Here is a 21,222-nt window from a genome sequence, read left to right as displayed (position 1 = left end):
GGGAAGCAGTGGATGGAAGATCTCTGCCTTTCAAATAAATAAGCAAATAAATAACTTTTGAAAAGTGTAATTCATTTGGTTCTGAAGTTATTTATTTAAAAGGCGGAATGACAGGTAGGGAAAGAGAGCCATGGAAGGAAATACGTTCCATGTGCTGGTGCACAGGGTGTGGCCATTCCAGTCAGCTGCTTACTGCACTACACCACAATGCTTGCTGACTCCTTTCATGTGTCTAGGAAGTTTTGTTTTACTTTGTCTCCTCCTCCTTCCCTCAGCCCAATCTTTGTTCATTTATCCTAGATTTACAGATCTAGTTGATTGTTATAACTATGTCTTTATATGAATGATGGTTGTAGTCTTTGCCTTCACACTTTTAAATGCATTTTTGATTGGTATCTGTATTTGAACAAAACTTGAAGATGGTCGATCTTTGTATTCCTTTTAAGGTAGTGATGTAACAGCTTACTCTGGTAGTCTGCTCAAATGAAAAATTTTTCTGAACTTTGTGAGAGTAAAGCTGGATGAGTTTTAACCTGTTTTTCTAGAAAGATAGGATTTTCAGGAGTCATAAAGAAAAAAGAGCTAACTTCTTTTTTACCATTGTGATTCTGTTACTGCATATCATTGTGAAGCAGATAATTGGTGAAATTCATGTTTTTTCCTTAAGATGCTTTTCCTTCCTATACTAACAAAATAGAATCCTCTTCATTTTTCAAGGTCACCTGGCAAAGGCGCCATGCTATTTATAGAAGGTTAATTGCATCCTGGAGTTTCAGATAGATTTTTGGGCTAATGAGAATATTACTGATTGAGGAATTTTTCTGTTTCTTTTAGTAACTTTTTAGGACTTTTCATAAGTTATAGGAAATGGCTTTAGAAAGGCTCCATTGATTTCTGTCTCTTTTAATCAGTGTGGAACCTCAGCCTATACTTGAATTGTGGTGCATGTTTGAGAGCTCTCTGCTATCTTTGTGTTAACCTGAGATGGACATTTTTATTATTGTGTGACATTTATTTTATAAGAGTACCTTTTCTATATCAGTGTGTTGTATCTGCTTGAAAATGGATTGTGCTAATGTGGTACAATGCCTTTTCAGTGTTAAAATACTTTAAGTATTTATTGCTTTGACTTGTGAGGGTCTTAGAGGATTAATTCTAGGGGCAACATTTAAGAATAATTTTAAGATACACAAAAGTTATGCATGAATTTCCAAAACTTTTTGCACCAAAATAAACTTATCTTTTAATTTCATTTTTCTGTGAATTTTGGAAGTACTCTCCTGTTTGAAAGAATGATAAAATGAGGTAGACACAGCAACTTGAGCAGCTGAAGATTTCTAATTTTAAAAGAAACTTCTTCAGCTTTATACCTCATTTATATTAACAGCTACAAGTACAGAAGTACCTATAATATCCAAATCAAGTACTATTTCCCTTTTTCCCAATTTCTTACAGTTCAAGAAGTTGAGACAATACTTGGGATATAAGTATTTTTCCGCCATGTTCTCGTTCTTCCTAATATGTCCCTGGGTCCAGGCTAACACAAGGACCAGATCTATGAGCATATCACTATACTACATTTGGCAAGTTGCAGGCTCACTTAGGGTCATAAAGAAAAAAGTAGGAGGTATTGTTGTTGGATATCATTTTCAGTGTGAGTAGGAAAAGAGATAAGATTGAGAAGGTATTGAAGGATAGCACCTTGGATAATGCCTAGATTTCAGATATAGTTAATACAGGAGCCAGCAATGAGATGAAATAGAAATGATAGGAAAAGCAGACAGAAAACAAAAAGAAATGCTCAATTTGTGGGGAAATCACGCATCTTATTTTGTCTGAGACAGTCCAGTTTTTCTTTTTGTCTGACCAGCACCCCCTTCCACTTGCAACAATCTTACCTGCATACTTCTAAAAAACCCCTAAGTCCTTTGTTACAGCTTTGATTATACACCTTCATGATCTGTCTACTCAGCCTTCTCTGGGAAGGGCTGGTGAACATGTATCAGAAAGGCAACACCTGCTTCAACTCCACCATCCAGCACGACCTTGGAAACTGGAGGTGTCAAAGAAGAAATTACTCAGGAAATGGTATCATGATTAAGATAGGTTGGGGCCTGTGCTGTGGTGCAGTGGGTTGATGCCCTGGCCTGAAGCACTGGCATCCCATATGGGCGCCTGTTCTAGTCCCAGCTGCTCCTCTTCTGATACAGCTCTCTGCTATGGTCTGGGAAAGCAGTTGAAGATGGCCCAAGTCCTTGGGCCCCTGCACCCACGTGGGAGACCCGGAAGAAGTTCCTGGCTCCTGGCTCCTGGCTTCGGATTGGTGCAGCTCTGGCGGTTGTGGCTGTTTGGGGAGTGACAGCAGATGGAAGAGCTCTCTCTCTCGCTCACTCGCGCGCTCTCTCTCTCTCTCTCTCTGCCTCTCCTCTCTGTGTAACTCTTTCAAATAAATAAATCAATCTTTAAAAAAAAAGATAGGTTGCACTCAGAGAATGCAGATGTAATTATACATATAAAATAGCACTACTTGTAACTGGACCAAAAAAACTTAGTTTGAGTGGTTAGTTTCAGCAAAGAATTATTTGTGGTTTCTATAGCCCCAGTTAAGAGTCCCCAGTTAGTAAACAGATCTCCTTAAACAGTGACTGTCCTTTGTTTCCGCCCTTATGAACACATGGCAAGGGGCTACAGAAGGGGATGAATAGGAAATTGCACTCAGCAAGCTTTTATGGTTCAGGACCTTGCTAGTCTGCTGGCATATAATGCGATCCACAGCACACCTGCACCCATCTGCAAGGCAGTCCAGAAATGCAACTGAGCTGTGTGCTCAGAGAGAAACTGCTTCATACAATGCCAGAGAATATAGATGTGAAGGCTAGTTCTCCATAGAAAATTTCATTTTTGTGTATACAAATGAAACAAATGTCAAAACCTGGGATTTTTAGCAACCATAGAAACATACTTAATACCAGTTATGTGTAAACCCCTGTACTAAAGTGGGCTCCTACCTACTACCGAAGGCATAAGAAAGAGCAAAGAAATTAATTAACCACCTTACATAGACACTGGAGAAAATGAAAAAATAAAATAATAGTAAGTCATAATAAATTTAATGTTAATCTGCTTACTACAGGGTTGCTTTCTTTAGGTATGTCACTCAGACAGATGTTTGTCCTAAAAGTGAAAGGAATTCCGTTAAAGTTATTTGTCTGCCAACTATTCCAAGTTGTCTGATTATATTTCGTTACAATCTAAGAAGTTTCCATTAAATTAATTCAAACATTTTAGAGTTTTTTTTTCTTTTGATACTGTCTATCCTGAAGATGAGTAATAGAAATTTATAGGTCTCATCAAGAACAAGGTGAATTTGGTTTCCTGTATTATTATGGCTTTTACTGAATTTTCAAATTCAAAATAATACATTTTTATTATTGATTAATATTAAAACTGGTAATTAATAAAGGCAGGAGGACAGAATCATCCCCAGCTCTACCACTCAGAAATGGCATTTTAGTGCTTTAGAATATGGCTTTCCAAAATTTTGCTGTGAATAAAATTTGTAATATTTTTGTTTTGCTTTGATGTTTTTGTTGTATAAAAATGGGATCACTGCAATCTGTCCTTTCCACTCAACATTATGTCACAAATATAATCACATATTCTGCATTATTTAAACGACCTCATAGTGTTTCATCATATAATTAATGTATCGAAATTTATTCAGCCAATCCCTCTCTACAGCCATTAGATTGTATCTAGTTATTCATTGTTACAAATGAGCCGCAGTGAACATCTTTGTGGCTGAATCATTTTCAAACAATCTTATTAGACCATGTCTAAAATGTCAAAACCATTAGTCCTAAAAAGTTAGTGCACAAAGAATCCAATGAGGGACTTTTTCAGACTCCCAGGCCCTGACCATAGCCATTCTGATTTGGAAAATCTGGAGTAGGCCCTGGGAGTCTGAATTTTAGCAACTGTTTCTTGGGATTCTGTCACAGGAGATCTGAACATCACGTTTTGTGAAATAATGGCATGGAGACATTAGAAATATGGTACTTTCCCTTAACTCCTTGCAAAAATAACATTTTCTAGCAATAATGTAAGATAGATACTGCTCTTGGTCAATTTTATATTTCTTTACAAAATAGGGGCACTTAACCTCCTATCTTCTACATGGTCAAGCTGTTCTATTTATTTTGAAGCATAATTGATACACACTTACCAGGAGTATAAGAAGGCCTCTTATTATCCTTTTTTTTTAGTGGAAATTGTTAGGACCTGGGTATCTTACTGCTTTATGATGTTATGATGGAGCTTCAAAAAGCTCATGGAAAAGGTATTGAATGATAATGCAGGGGCTGCAATGGGCATAGTGGGTTAACCTGCAGCCTTTTATGCTGACATTCTCTGTGGGTCTGGTTCATGTCTCAGCTTCTCAATTTCTGATCCAGCTCCTTGCTAATGGCCTGGGAGAAACAGTAGAAGATGGCCCAGGTGTTTGGACCCCTGCCACCCACATGGGAAACCCTGGCTTCTGCATGGCCATCTTGGAAGTGAACCAGCAGATGAAAGATCTCTCCTTATCTCTCTTGATGTTTCTCCCTCTCCCTTTGTAAAATTACTTTCAAAGTAAATGAATAAATCTTTTAACAATGATAATGTAAAATTTCCATGAACATTTTGAAGCACCTCTATGTATTCAAAATAAAAAGACTTAAAGGAAGCTTGAATTTAAGTTTGGGTTTAATTCTGACAATCTGAGCATGAACACAAATTTACCTTTTGTGAAGGTAGTTTTCTTAAAAGGATTTGCCCTTTAAGGCAGTTAATATAAAAGAGAATGTCACAAACATTAAGTCCTTCATCAAACAACTTGTGTTCTAGCACATCAGTTTGTAAGTGCAGGGCTAGCATCCAGTAGGGGTAGCTCATCATTGAGAAGATGTTAACTTCAGCCAACTACGTGATGTTAGCTTCAGCCAGCTACGTCCAGGGTTACAGAAAGCTTTAGGAGGCCCCGCATTTGTTCTTTCCTAGCTTCATTCTGAAGAGAGATGTCTGCACACAGAAGTTATTAACCGAGTGCTGACCCATTAGCAAGCCGAGAGTGTGGGTCCAGTCTGCGGCTCTGTCCCTACATGGACTTCACAATCACACATGTGAAGGCTCAGAATGTCCCATGTGCATGTGTTCTATCTTTGCTTTATATATTTGCCACCTTAGTAAGCACTGCTTTTGACATGGGTTGTTACCCCAGCAGAGTATTCCAGAACTGAAAGTGTTCTAGAGGTTTATTTTGTACAACTTTTTGCTTTTATGCTTAAGGAGACTAGAGCCTAGAAAGATTAAGTAATTTATGACCACTGAGTCATTAGTGCAGACGAGGGCCTAGAATTTATCTCTTGATTTATGCAAATATTATCATCAATATCTCATGTTTTTGTAGGACTGTTCTGATCTCAGTTTTGTTACTTTGTTTGAAAATGAAAGTGTGAGGCTTATTAAGTTGTGGTCAATTAGTGGGTGTCCTATTCTTTTCTTGTAGTAAGGTAATGCAACATGGTGGTTAATTGCTCCAGATTTAACTAAGAGGGATTTGGGTTTGGATCCTGACTTAGAGGTAATCAACTACCCTGGTTTGCCTGGGACTGTGGGGTTTCCCCAGACTTGGGACCTTTGGTGCTAAAATTAAAAATATCCTGGCAAAATATATGGCTAGTTTCCCTAATAGCCATGGAGAGGCGTGGTTGAGTATGCTCTTTTATAGATATCTGTTTCTGTATGTATAGAAAAGTAAAATTAAATGAGATGGTATATGGAAAACATAGAACTTCTTGACTATATTTCATTTAGAATTTAATAAATATTAGCCACTATTATTATTGATATTGTTTAGTTAAGTCAGTAGGTTCTTAAAGCATAGATTTCCAGAACATAGGTCTTCAGAAATAAGATTTTAAATAAATGATTTTTTTCAATTTAAACCTCCTTACCTTCAGGGTACTCTTCTGTTATTCTATTTGTCCATATTACACAATATAACCCAGGGCTCAAAATAATTCAGCACTGTGTATTTTTTCACATTTTTCAGAACATCTATCAGAAAGAGAAAATTTTTCTTTTTTAAATTGATTTATATAAGGTGAAAAACAATTCATGTATTTCATGTGTACAGATGTAAGTGCATACTGTTACTTCTCATTCTACCCTCCCTCCTGCTCAGGATTCCTCCCTCCCTCCTCCTTCCTTTCTTATTCTTTTAATTTTTATAATGACATACTTTAAGTTTATTTTATAATCACAATCTTAACCCTCCACTAAGTAAGAATTTCAACAAATAGTAATAATAAAAAATAAAAAACACACTGTTCCTCAACAGTAAAGATAAAGGCTGTAAATGATAATCAAATTTCAAGATGTCAGTTTACATTTTTGGTACTCTATTAGTTATCACAGATTAGGGAAAACAATTATTTGTCTTTTGGGAACTGGCTTATTTCACTAAGTATAATGCTTTCCAGTGGAATCCATTTGGTTGCAAAAGACAGGATTTCATTCCTTTTTACAACTGAGTAGTATTCCATAGTGTTTATCTACCACATTTTCTTTATACATTTGTCAGTTGATAGAAATCTGGGTGGATTCCATACCTTAGCTATTGTAAATTGAGCTGCAATAAACATGAGGTACAGATAACTTTTTCATATGCTGATTTCACTTCCTGTGGATAAATTCTCAGGAATGGAATGGCTGGATCACATGGTAGATCTATTTTCAGATTTCTGAGGAATCTCTATACTGTCTTACACAATGGCTGTATTAGTTTATATTCCCACTAACAGTGTACTGGGGTACTTTTTTCCCCACATCCTTGCCAACATTTGATGTTTTTTGAATATTGTAAAAAGCCTTTGTAACTGGGGTGAGATGAAATCTCTTTGTGTTTGTTATTTGCATTTCCCTGATAGCTATTCATCTGAACATTTTTCATGTGTCTGTTGACCATTTGAATTTCCTCTTTTGAAAAATGGCTGTTTAAGTTGTTTGCCCATTTCTTAACTGGATTTTTGTTTTGTTACTATTGAGTTTCTTGAGTTTTTATAGATTCTGTATAATAGTCCTTTATCATTTGAATAATTTGGGAAATATTTTCTCCTATTTGGGAAGTTTCCTTTGCAGTGCATAAGCTTCTTAGAGTGATGTAATCCCACTTCTCTTTAATTGCCTGTGCTTCTGGAGTCTTTTCCAAGAAGTATTTGCCTGTGCCAGGGTCTTTCAGTTTCCCCTATGTTCTCATCTAGTAATTTGATCTTTGATCAAATATGATCTCATCTAGTAATGTATATCTCTGATACATTCTGAGCTGATTTTTGTATAAGGTGTAAGGTAGGGATCTTGTTTCATACTTCTACATGCAGAGATCCAGTTTTCCCAGCACAACTTATTGATGAGACTGCCTTTTCTTCAGGGATTCTTTTTAGCTACTTTGTCAAAGATTAGTTGGTTGTAGATTCTTGGGTTGATTTATGGGGTTTCTATTCTGTTCCATTGGTCTCCATGTCTACATGTGTGCAAGTACCAGGTTGCTTTTGTCACACCTACCCTAGAGTATGGTGTGAAGTCTGGTATTGTGGTGCCTCCAGTTTTCTTTATGTTACTTATGATTGCTTTAGCTATTTAGGATCTCTTGTGCTTCCCTATGAAATTTAGCATTGTTTTCTCCAGATCTGAGAAGAATTTTGTTTTCATTTTGATTGGGATCATATTAAACCTATAAATTTCTTTGGGTAGTATGGACATTTTGATATTAATTCTTCCAATCCATGAATATAGAAGATTCTTCCATTCTTTTGTGTCTTCTTTTTCCTTCTTTAATATTTTTAATTTTCACTATAGACATCTTTCACTTCCTTGGTCAAATTTATTACAAGGTACTTACAGTTTTTGTAGCTATTGTGAATGCTATTGATTTTACAAGTTCCTTCTTGGCCATGGCATTGTCTGTGTATACAAAGGCTACAGATTTTTGTGTTGATTTTATATCCTTCAACTTTACCAAGCTTGCTTATTGGTTCCAATAGTCTCTATGTGGAGTATTTTGGTTTCCCTATATATAGGATCATATCATCTGAAAATAGGAATAATTTCACTTCTTCCTTTCCAATTTGTAGCTCATTGATTTCCTTTTTCTTGCCTAATGGCTCTGGCTAAAACTTCCAGAAATATATTGAGTAGCAATGGTGAAAGTAGACATCCTTGTCTGGTCCTGAATCTTAGGGGAAATGCTTCCAGCTTTTCTCCATTCAATATGTTGCTGGATATGGGTTTGTCATATATTGCCTTGATTGTGTTGAGGAATGTTCCTTCTATATTCAATTTGCTTAATTTTTTTATCATAAAAGGATGTTGTATTTTATCAAATGCTTTCTCTGCATCTGTTGAGACAATCATATGGTTTTTATTCTTCGATTTGTTAATATGATATATCACATATATTTATTTGTGTAGGTTGAACAATCCCTGCATATGAGGGATAAACCCACTTGGTCTAGATGAATGATCTTTCTGCTGTATTGCTGGACTTGATTAGCTAGCATTCTGTTGAGTAGTTTTTACATCTATGTTTATCAGGGATATTGGTGTGTAGTTCTCTTTCTTTGTTGTATCTATTTCTGGTTTTATAATTAGTGTGATGCTGACCTATAGAAGGAGTTGTAAAGGATTGCCTTCTTTCCAATCATTTTGAATAGTTTGAGAAGAAGTGGAATTAGTTCTTATATAAAAGTTTGGTAAAATTTAACAGTGAAGACTTGTGGTCCTGGGCTTTTCTTTGTTGGGCGCGTCATTATTAATGATTCAATATGCATCTTGATTATTGTCCTATGTGGGTTTTCTATGTTTTTTTTTTTTTAATTTTTTTTTTTGACAGGCAGAGTGGACAGTGAGAGAGAGAGACAGAGAGAAAGGTCTTCCTTTGCCGTTGGTTCACCCTCCAATGGCCGCCGCTGCTGGCGTGCTGCGGCCGGCGCACCGCGCTGATCCGATGGCAGGAGCCAGGAGCCAGGTGCTTTTCCTGGTCTCCCATGGGATGCAGGGCCCAAGCACCTGGGCCATCCTCCCCTGCACTCCCTGGCCACAGCAGAGGGCTGGCCTGGAAGAGGGGCAACCGGGACAGAATCTGGCGCCCCAACCGGGACTAGAACCCGGTGTGCCGGCGCCACTAGGCGGAGGATTAGCCTAGTGAGCTGCGGCGCCGGCCAGTTTTCTATGTTTTTGTGACTAAATTTTCATAGATTATATGTGTCCAGAAATCTATCTCTTAAAGATTTTCTAGTTTGTTGGTATACAGATGCTTGCGATAATTCGTGATGATTTGTTTTGTTTCTGTTGTATCCACTGTAACATCTTACATCTCTGAGTCTTCTCCCTACCCCCTTATTTTTGGTTTGTTGGCCCAGAGGTTTATCAATTTTCTTTATTTTTTCAAATAAGCAGCTCTTCATTTCACTGATTTTGCATCATTTTTTTGTCTCAATTTTATTTATTTATTTTCTAATTTTATTTCTTTCCTCCTACCAATTTGGGCTTTGGTTTGTTGTTTTTTGAGGTCCTTGAGATGCATTGATAGCTCATTTATTTGATGCCTTTCCAATTTTTTTTTTTTTTGATGTAGGCACTTAAGATTATAAACTTCCCTTTTAATACTGCTTTTTCTATATCCATAGGTTTTGATATGTTGTATTTTCATCTTCATTCATTTCCAGGAGTTTCTTCATTCCATTTTTGATTTTTTTCTAGGTGTCACTGTTCTTTCAGGAGCATGTTTCTCAGTCTTCATATGTTTTTGTATTTTCTGGAATTTCTTAAGTTATTAATTCCCCGCTTCATTCCATTGGCCAGAAAAGATACATGGTATGATTTCAATTATTTTGAATTTTCTGACACTTTATGGCCTAGCATATGGTAAAACCTAGAGAAAGTTCCATGCACTGGTGAAAAGAATGTATATTCTTCAGCTGTGGGATGAAATGTTCTGCAGATATCAATTAGATCCATCTGGTCCAAAGTGTAGATTAGCTCTGTCTTTCTTTGTTGATTTTTTTGTCTAGTTGATCTGTCCATTGATGAAAGTGAGGTGTTGAAGTTCCTTGTTATTATATTGGAGTGTATGTCTCCCTTTAGATCCATTAACATTGCTTTTAAATAGCTTGGTACTCTGGTTTTGAGTTGCATATACATTTACTACAGTCACATCTTCCTGTTGAGTTGATCCCTTAATCATTACATAATGCCCTTCTTTGTCTCCCAAGTCTATTTTTTCTGATATTAAGATGGCTACTCCTGTTCTTTTTTTGCTTCTATTAGCATGGAATATCTTTTTCCATCACTTCACTTTCAGTCTGTATGTATCTTTGTTGGTGAGGTGTGCTTCCTGCAGACAGCAATTGAATGGACCTTGTTTTTGAATCCATTCAGCCAGTCAGTATCCTTTAATTGGAAAATCTAGACCATTTATATTTAGCCCTGTCATTTTTCCATGAATATTCCTATTTTATTTGGATTTCCTTTGTGCTTTTACTAGGAGATTTTCTGCCATCACATTTCATTCATCGTGATGACTACCTTTCTGTATTTATGTGTGTAGCACATTCTTAAGCATCATATGTAAGGCTGAATGAGTAGAGATAAATTTTCTACTTGGAGACCAATATGAAGAATGAGCATCAAAGGGAGCCTAGAGCTCTGTATAGAAAAAGGGAGTTACCCTGAATTACAGTAATGATACCTGCCATTTTGCTGAATGGAAACTGTGCCAGATATTGATGCTTCAGATATGTCATTTCTTGCCCAGACAATATCCTGAGAATTAAATATTATTATCTCAATTCTCAGAGAAAACTATCTCAATTTCCTGAGAAATGTCCTCAGTGAGCCTAGGTTAGTTGCCAAATGCTGGTAGTTTAAAAAGAAGTTGAAACTGAGGTGAGTGTTGTGGCATAGCAAGTTAAGCCCCTGCTTGGGACACCTATGTCCCTTATTGGAGTGCCTGATTCAAGTTGTGCCACCATTGCTTCCAATCAACCATCTGCTGATGCATCCTTGGAGGCAACAGATGATGGCTCAAGTGCTTGGCCCCTGCCATCTACATGGGAGAGACAGATGGAGTTCCCGGCTCCTAACTTTGGCCCCGCCAAGCCTTGCCAATTGTAGGCATTTGGAGAATGAACCTGCAGAAGAAAATCTCTTTCTCTCTGTCTCTCTCTCCTTCGCTTTCTCCGATTCTCTGCCATTCAAGAAGAAGAAAATAAATACAGAAATGGTGGTGGGTAGGGGGTAAAACAGAGATCCTAAACTAGGTTTGGATACTGCAAAGTCCCTGCTGTTTTAACTTGTAATCAGTAGGCTCATTTTGGGAAAAGCACTTTGCCTGCTTGGGCTGGTTTCTTTACCTTCATATAAAAGTCAGAAGGAAAGGAAATTGCCGTTTATGATTGTTTATGACATTGGAGGTAATGAGCTATGCACATCATATGCATGGTCTCATTTAATTCTTGTGGGTAAATATTAGTTCCATATTTACAATAAGGAAACAGAAGCCTTAGATTAAACAATACTCTGAGAATACAACTGTAAATTAACAATGCAAGAATTTAAGAACCCAATACTCCATTGAAGCATGTTATGTAACATTTGATGATTCTTTAATTCAGAGTGGAGGGATATAATGAATGTTGCTAGAATAGCCTTTTCTACCACATGGAAATAATGATTGTTCATGGAATGTACATTTTTAACTAGAAAACCAATATTAATTTTTTATTCTAGATTTTATTTACCTTTATATTGGATAATATGGATTAAATCTGTAAAAATCAGCTATAAATGTAATTCTACTGGGTACTCAGATTTTCTTTCCATGTCTCCTTTTTATTCTTTTCACATATTGTTATAAAAATTTGCATGAGAATATCCACATAACATGTGATATATGAAACTATGTGTTACAAATATGGTGCTAAGTATAAAGGTAAATTCAATTCATTATCTTCCTTCATAGGAATGTGGGTATAAATATTTGTGTATATACATTTATAAGAAGTATACATACATACATACCACATATATATATCCTGGCACATGTATATGTCAATATATATGTTAAAATGAAGTTTTTGCAATTTGTTTCATTGAAGGTAGAAAAAACATTCTTTAAAAAGATTGATTTATTTGTTTTCAAGAGTTACACACACACACACACACACAGAAGAGAGAGAGAGAGAAGAGGTCTTCCTTCCATTAGTTCACTCCCCAGTTGACCACCACAGCTGGAGATGCACCGATCTGAAGCCAGGAAACAGGAACTTCTTCCAGTCTCCCATGTGGGTTCAGGGGCCCAAGGACATGGACCAGCTTCCACTGCTTTCCCAGACCATAGCAGAGAGCTGGTTTGGAAGTGGAACAGCTGGGACTCAAACTGGCACCCATATGGGATGCCGGCACTGCAGGCGGCGACTTTACCCACTGCGCCACAGCACCGGCCCTGAAAAACATTCTGCTTTACACTTGACTTTATAGAATTCATGGACAAAACTCTTGGCTTCTAAGATTACTGGAGATGTCATTTACCTGGTGAGCCAACTCACTATTGTAACAATAAAACTACCTTATGATTATGAATTCTAAGCTTTTCATCAAATATTATATTGTCAGTGTTGTTGCTTTCAAGTTAGTCTTTGTCTAAGTGCAAATTTCACTGCACTTCTTTCCCAGGCAATGTGTAAATCCTTTGTGACATGATGGAAACTTTGATTGCTTACACATGCCTTCTTGAACTTCTGTCCCAGGCCTCTGAGGAAACTCTGCATTCCAGTAATGAAGAGGAGGACCCTTTCCGAGGAATGGAGCCCTATCTGGTTAGGAGACTTTCATGCCGCAACATTCAGCTTCCTCCCCTGGCCTTCAGGCAGCTGGAGCAAGCGGACTTGAAAAGTGAATCTGAGAACCTTCAGCGACCCACCAGTCTCCCCCTGAAGATTCTGCCACTTATCGCCATTACTTCTGCAGAGTCCAGTGGGTGAGTGCTGTCGGTGATGCTTCTCATTTTATACTTCACAGTCTGATTGTTGCCGGTAGTCTTTGTGATTTCTGGCTTGATTTGAGGGGGAAGGAGTTATTGGTGTTTCCAGAGTTAGAAAAAGGAAGAGTGATTTTTTTTCTTTGTCATGTGACATCTCTGTCTCTGCAGAGGAGACATTTTGATTGAGTTATTTTACAGGAGGAGTTGAATATGTTGGGGGTATGCTCACAAATATTCAGGAAGAGAACATTGTGCTTGCAAAAGTAACATTGGCTATAGGTGGTTAATAGAAACATTAACAAATGAGAACTAATGGACAAATTACCATTTCTGCATACATACAACAAACAGAAGACGATGTTTATCATTGCAGAAGAAATTCGGAATCAAGAATAGATTGGACTGTAATTAGAATCAAAGGAAATCATAATCATATCATGAGCCTAGTAATTTGGCCTTTGACACACTGAGGTGATGTTTACCAGAATATTCTCTCAGTTGCTAACATAAGGCAATTTTATGTAGCATTAGTACTTATAGAAGGACTGTATTTCCTACTTTGCAGGGTACAGTTTTTGTGTTTTTATTCTCTTTTTTGTTGTTTACCCATGGGCTTTCTACCCTTTACTGGCAATGTCCATCAGGTAAAAACTGTATAAAAATGTGAGGATAGTGGGCACATTCATTATTTGTTCTTTTGGACAACTGAGTTTTTAAGGAATTTGGATAGCAAGGGAAGAGGAGGAAGCCAGTGGCCTGTATACAAACAGACTCTTGAGTGTTTGCTGAGATTACAAGAACAAGCCAATTAATTATGCTACAAATGAAATACTTCCTCTTTCTCTGCCAAGTTACAGACATCTCTAGAGAAGGTACCTTTTTGAGTTTGCTAAATGTTAGGAAAATTGAGCTCAGACAGAATGTGTCCACTAACTCAACTCTTAGGTACCGAGTTTAGCTGTTTTGAGTTGCTACTGAAAATCCAAAGGATGTGTGTTAATGGAAGACATGAGAAAATTGCTCTTAGATAAGTAGGAAGATAACAGATTGTCAGCTTGAAGCCATGGGCACAGGAGATAGGCATTATGGTCTTGTGTGGTGGTCCATGTGTGTGAAGAACATAGCCAGGTTAGTCACACTCACGCTGTGGCAGGTGGGACTGTTATATGGCAACCAGACTTGAACAGCTCTGAAATATGCTGTCCTCCTAAAATGATGTCACCTGTCTCTGAAATTAACACTACTGCTGTTCATTTGGGTAAAGGGTAGGATTCATAAGCACCAGATGTGCCAAGAGTTCCCAAGACCATCCCGAGATAGAGTGATTTGCTAAGGAAAGCTCTCAAGTCATCAAACAGTGGCACTCATGACTATGACATATTAGAGCAAAAAAGATTCAAAACAAAATCAGCCAAGGGAGACGCATCTTAGCAAAATCTGGAGGAAACCAGATACAGGCTCCCAAGAGTCCCTTTCCAAGTGGAGTAAGACACTTCAGTAATGAGTAGTGACAACATCTGTGAAATGTTTTCACCAAGGTTGCCTTGGACCAGAGAAGCCTGTTAGGTACCCTCTGCCTAGCATGTGCCAAAATCCCAGATGCCCAGAAGGAAAGTAGGCGTTATAGTATCTTAGCATAAGCCACGCTGTTTGCATAGTTTAGATACAATGAACTGCTCCTATCATTTAGGGAACTGTGGCAGCTCTCCTGAAATCCAAGTTCCCAGTTTGTCAGAGGCCTGATGACCTCTTTTCTACACACCAGGTTCATCTTAGCATCATTATCATGCTTTGTCCACATTTGAGGAAGAAGGAGTTAAAATTAAACTAATATAAGATCTTATAGGTTCAAATAACTTTGGTGTCTTGGGCAATTTGGTGAGTAAATGTGGTTTTTAATTTTAATTTCATATAACCTTAAAAGAAAATTCTGCAGTATATTTAATATTATCTCTATGTAGTTGGATATTATATATAATTAAATATCTCAGGTAAAAGCTAAGCTTATTTAATTAAATTTAAATGAGTCGTGGAAAACAAATAAATAGTTTCCAAGTGCCAAGGGACTTCATGTTTCAGAATTATCTGTACCATGGCACTTCTGTTGTTTTGTAATAAAAACCTAAGAATCAAGTATACACAATATTGTGTTTCCATTATTAGATTTATTACATATTAAGAAGAGAAGAGTTTGTCTTTTAGAAAGATGAAAGGGTGACTTTTTTTACCGAGAGTTAGCCATGAGTATTCGTGGATGAGAGTGGCTAATCAACAAAAAGAAATAGTATGGATTTATTAAAGTAATTGTTGTCACCTTAAGACAGAAAAATAATTTGTGAACTGATTATTGCAGGCTATATAACTCAGGATTGTAACTTTCTGGAATGTCTAAGCTTTGGGTGAGAAGTAGGAGAACAAGTTACAGGCTCCATTCTGTAGCTATTTCAGTGAATGAAGAACGCTAGATTCCTTCTTGGCTATCAGAAAAGGCTGATGGACTTCAGGTTGGTAGTCTACAGCCCAACTCCCCATTGACAAAGGCTAGTGAACTCTCAGGTCCCATTGTCAACATATCCCTTATCAAGTGCAAATCTTTGAAGCTAAATGAAACTTTTCATGTCCCTTTGATGCATTTTCCTTTCTTTCTTAGCACAGCGTTTTGCTCCTTTTTCTGGTGGAAGGTACACTGTATACTTGCTCTGTCAAATATCAGGGAGTAAGTCTAGAGATGTGTCCAATCCCTTTAGAAAGCCACAGTGCAGCCCTGAGAGTAATTGGCTTCTTAGGAGGAAATTTGTCCTGCAAAATGGGCATTGTGGATGGCAGCTGTTAGCACCCTCAAGAAGCACCTGGGTCAAGAGAGTGAGTTTGAGAGGGATTTTCCTTAGCACTACCATAATTCTACTTTGTCTTGTTCTATAAGCAATGTGAACATGATCAAATATACATTAAGCTGTTAGATAGCATGTGTCGGGATTTCACAACTATTAGAAAATTTAAATGAACACAAAATGGAATTGTTAAGACCTGGGATACCAAGCATTTGAGTTCATCCACCAGTTGGATTTATAAATACAGTAGGATCACCCAAGCTTCAAGGCTGGTTGTTAGCACCCTGAAATAAGAGGAGAGATAGCTATGGCTCGATATGTTATGAAGTTGGCCAAGAACTTATCTGGAATGTCATCACTTTTCATATTGCTCTCTGTCGCTCCCCCTCTTCGTGGAGGAACGACACAGGACCCTGCGCTGTTCTTTTGTCTGCTCGGCCCTCCCCGGGTTTGTTGCTGGTTCTTCCCCGGGTGGGCTACCGACCCTTCCACCTCCGTGGAAGGGCAGTTCCCCCTGCCACATTCCCCACTTCCGCGGGGGAGCGGCACACCGCCGGCCGGCTCTCTCGGGGGCTGCACAGGTGTTCCCTCAGATGTTCCCCTTAGATGTTCCTGGTGCATGCCGTCTCTCTCCTCCCTTATAGTCCTCTTCCGCCAATCCCAACTCGGCTGCCCACACGCCGAGTACGCTGCTCTCCTCCAATCAGGAGCAAGTCCTACAGTTTATTGGCTGAACTGGAGGCAGCTGTGTAGAAGCTGTTTTCTCCTCTCCCAGCGCCATATTGTGGGAGAGCAGATGCATAGAATAAGTCTTAATTCCAGTAACTCAGTCTAGTCCGAGTTGCTCCCCACACTCTCCTAAATAATTTTCTATCTATTGACATTTTAAAATATTTTTAATCAAGGCATAAATGACATGCAGTAAAATATTCAAATCTTAAGTATACTTGCAGAGCTTGATCAAATTGTATAGAATTGTACATCATTTAATCACCATTGTATTTCTTCACTTTTATCACTAACAATTAGCTTTCCTCATTTAGAGTATCTCATAAAATGGCAAAATACAGTATGTGATCTTTGTGTCTTATTTCTTTCACTCAAAATATTCTCTGATATTTATCCATGTTGGTGTGAATATTATCAGTTTGTTGTTTTTATTGTGTATGACATTTCATAGCAGAATATGCCATAATATATTTAGCCATGATCTTTTATTGATGGGCATTGGGTTATTGTTTCTAGTTCAGAGGTATCGTAAATAAGGCTGCTATACACATTTGTATACAAGGTTATTTTGTGGGCATGTGCCCTAATTACTCTTGGATATATTCCTAGGAATGGAAATTTTTGCATTATAGGTAGGAAGATGTTTATTTTTATTAATGGTAACTATTTGCCACAGTGATGTAGTATTTTGCCCTCCTACCAAAAATGTGTGGATTACAGTTGCTCTACATCTACACCAGCACTTGCTGTTTTTAATCTTTTCATTTTAGTTGTTCTGGAAAATGTGTAGTGATACCTTACTGTGATTTGAATTTACATTTCCCTGATCAGTAGTAATATTGTTAGCTTTTTAATATGTTATTGAACATTTGTATATGTTCTTTTTGTTATGTTCATTTAAATATTTTTAACGTCCATTTCTGGAAGTTCTTTCTGGTCATTTGTCTTTTGTTTATATATATATATATATATACATACACATATGTATATGTGTATATACACACACATATATGTACATATGTATGTGGGTACGTATGTATGCATGTATTCTCTTTCAGGTGGTATATTGCTTTTTACTTCCTTTTTACTTTTAATATGTTAGGAACCCTAAGGAACCCATGAAGTGTGTGTGTATGTGTGTGTGTGTGTGTGTGTGTTAGGGGAGAAATGTCACCATTAAAAATCAGGGGAATAAGGACAAAGAAGCAATGGAATTAGGTGGGAGAAAAGAAAAGGAGAAATGGCCAGATAAAGAGGTGGGAAATAGTGAAAAGGAAAAGAGTAAAGTCAGTAGGTCAGGGAAGAAAATGGAATGCACACCTTGAAAGGGGAAAATCAGGGAATAAGAATGATATTTATCCACGGGGCAATTTTCCTTGGAGGCAGGGATGGCTATGCAGGCACTGAGAGAGCCCACAAAGAAAAGGTAAGAGCGAACGACAGATGCCCTGGGTGGCCGAGAGCAGGGCAGGGAGTGGTCAGGGGTGGGGGGCCTGGATGCAGTTGGTGTGAACTTGAATCCTACCTTACCACATACTTGCTCTATTGCCTTTGAAATTGAATCACTCTGTTTCCAACTTTACAAGGGCAAAAATATGAATAATGGGGATACCTATCTCATCAGTTATAAAGATAAAATTTTTAATGCTAGTTTTGGCATATTGTAAGTGTTTAAATTATAGCACCAACTACTTTGCTTACAGTAGGAAAACCTTGGAACAAACTATTTCTTGTTGTGTGGATATTCTTTGTGTCCTTACCAGAATTGGGTTCAAAGATCTTCTAAGAACTCTTGGGGCAGAGATGAATGTTCTGGCAGATTCAGAACAGCCATTTGCTTCTCATTCAGAAAGCTGCCACATTCGTGTTAAATAGTCCTGAGCTCAATTTTGGTAACTGTCCACAGACAGACAAGTTCTGATTGTGAATGTTGGTCAATTGTGTTTGGAACAAGAATAGAGATCTTCCTTTCTTCTGCTTCATTTTTGTAACAGTATTTGCTCACTTCTAAATATTTTTCTGCTCAGAATCCCCAGAAGTTAGGGGCCCTCGTTGGCCTCAACTTGGGCAGTAGATCCTGTTCCTGGGGTGTCCTATGTACCCTGAGATAATCCATGGTGAGATGAGCTTGCCACTGTGTATAAATTGCTCCTTACATGTGGTGGGGAAGTTGTGGGATCAGGCAAGGCTAGGAGGAGGTAGCACTCAGTCATTCCAGTTTGGTTTCACTGCGGCACTGACTACAATAAAATGAGAGGCAAGGAGTCAGTTGTCCCCCTGTGGCATTGTGACACACCTCTATACGATGGATCTTCAGAGATGTGTGTGGGTGGGGAATATTACACTTTTTCATCACTAGTATCTTATTACCTGTCTAGAGAAGTACACTGTGTGCATTTATATCACCATGTCCTATTAAAATAAGGAAATGAAAAGAATTTAAAGGAAGAAATGGCCACTCATGGGGATGATGTTAACTACCCACAGAGGAGAAGGACTCTTTAGTCATAAAAGACTTCATTTTATAAGAATCTTCCAGAAATATTTCCATGAGTTATGTGTTATTCACAGAGGGGCTGATCCCAGGTGCCAGTTAGACTCTGGTTTCTTTGATCAGGCACGCATCATCTAGTGTTGTTGAACACAAACAATACATTAGAATACACCCAAGCAGAGGAAACTTTCGGCATTTGTGACTGAGTCACAATCCAAACAAAAAATAAAATTCAAAAATAAAACTGAAGGGTGATCAAGGCAGATGCATCTGATCTTTCAAAATTGATCAGCTAAACTTCAGAAGGTGTTAACAGTGGGTATTTCATACTTGAGATGTTTTAGATATAAGGATGTATGAAGCTAGAGGGCTGTGTTTTACAGTCTACCCAGGAAGCCCGCACTTTCATATTGATATATGTTCAAGTTTCGAGAAATTTATCTGGTAAGTTCTTACTGAACACTATATGGAAGATCTGTAACCTCCTAGGCAAGCTCTCCAGATTGAAAATGCAGCACATACATAACTGTGATTGTGAAATATTCTTTATAAGTAGAGTATTCTTGAGCTAGTATTCTCTGAGGAGCATCAGTTTGTGTCCTGGATGCTCCACTTCCAAAGCCATCCATGTGGGAGACCTGGATGAAACATCTGGTTCCTGGCTTCTGCCTTGTTCAGTCCTGGTCATTGCATTCACCTAAGGAGTGGACCAGCAGATTGAAGATCTCTCTCTCTCTCTCTCTCTCCCCTTCCCTCCCCTCCCTTCCTCTCTCTCCCTCTGTAACTCTGTTTTGAATGAATAAATAAATCTTTAAAAAAAAAAAGATACTGCAAAGAGTTTGGGAAGTAGTAACTTGAATAAGCATGCTGTATAAAAGAAATCGGATTTGTTTCTGTTTACTTTATTTAAATGCATTTTAATAAATGCATGGTGTTTGTCTAAAGTTCTCAGGACACACACAATATATCACAAAGCTTTTGTTTCTGAAGCATTTGCTTGTATTTAGTTAAATCTAGCTTTATTTCTGCTCTAAGATTGATTTGTGATTTTCAATATTAAAATTGGATTCTAAGCATGATAGAGCACTTTGTATTTGCTATATAATATCTTGATAAGCACCACTTATTTCCAGATTCACAAATTTTAAAAATAGCAATTTTTAAAATCTAATCCTAAATCATAAAAAAAAAAACTGCTGATGGCTTTTGCTTATATGTCAGAAAATATCTAACGGTTTTCTGATGCTTGCCCTGCTCTCAATTGTCAAAATAATAAGATAATTAACAGACTGCAATTTCTTTTTTAGATTATTGTAGTGCTTTTCATTCCTGTAGGACTTTCTGGCATCTTCATTGTGGGTATGCTAAATAGACTAATGATATACCACAATGCTTTACTCTAAATCTGTGCATCAATATGCATGTACCACGGGAGAGATTACTTTTAAAGCAAAGATTTCCATTATACCAGATGCCTGTGTTCTTTTTTAAAACTAATTTTTCAGTGTGTATTTTCACTTTATTTGAAAGGCAGAGAGAAACTGAAAAAGAGGGCTTTCCCGTATGCTGGCCCACTCCCCAAGCGCCCACAAACTCTGGGGTTAAAATAGGCCAAAGCCAGGGTACCAGAACTCATTTTGGGTCTTCTGTATTGCTGGTGGGGATTCAAGGACTTGGGCCATCACCTACTGCCTCTGATGGTGTGCATTAGCAAGAAGCTGGAGTTGGCCTTGAATCCAGACACATTACTGTTGTGAGCTACAGCCATCCCAAACTGTGTCTTAACCTCTGTACCAAATTCCTGCCCCACTCCTTTGCCTCTAAACATGCTAAAGAGAATGATATCTTGTGCACTGACCACATCAGAGCACCTGGATCCCAATTTTCAACCCTTTCTTGTGCCAATTAACTTGTCTTAGTAAATAGATTGGTTGGAGATCCTATGCTTTCTAAAAATGAGCCCAGTAAACTATTTATTTCACTATGAAAAAAAGAAAGGACACAATACTATGTTAAGTACAAGGCAGAACTTAAAAAGTCATTTTCTCTGCTTATTTCCATCACAGACTAATAACTGTTCACCTCCT

The 21,222-nt window shown here is 37.7% G+C and overlaps 1 protein-coding gene across 10 annotated transcripts in view; it reads left to right on the top strand.

Moving 5' to 3' along the window:
* The window catches only part of PDE4D (phosphodiesterase 4D), a 1,644,269-nt gene that overhangs the window by 582,034 nt on the left and 1,041,013 nt on the right, over positions 1-21,222 (top strand). For all 10 annotated transcript variants that reach the window (XM_070056730.2, XM_008262244.5, XM_089313185.1 and 7 more), the window contains one exon: positions 12,849-13,078. In XM_070056730.2, the coding sequence (XP_069912831.1) occupies positions 12,849-13,078 (230 nt within the window). The remainder of the gene's footprint in view (positions 1-12,848; positions 13,079-21,222) is intronic.

This window comes from Oryctolagus cuniculus, chromosome 14 (assembly GCF_051225735.1).
Source record: "Oryctolagus cuniculus isolate XC-2025 breed Fujian yellow rabbit chromosome 14, ASM5122573v1, whole genome shotgun sequence".
Lineage (NCBI taxonomy): Eukaryota > Metazoa > Chordata > Mammalia > Lagomorpha > Leporidae > Oryctolagus > Oryctolagus cuniculus.
The sequence above is the reverse complement of the archived record's forward strand: the minus strand, read 5'-3'. Positions and strand labels throughout refer to the sequence as shown.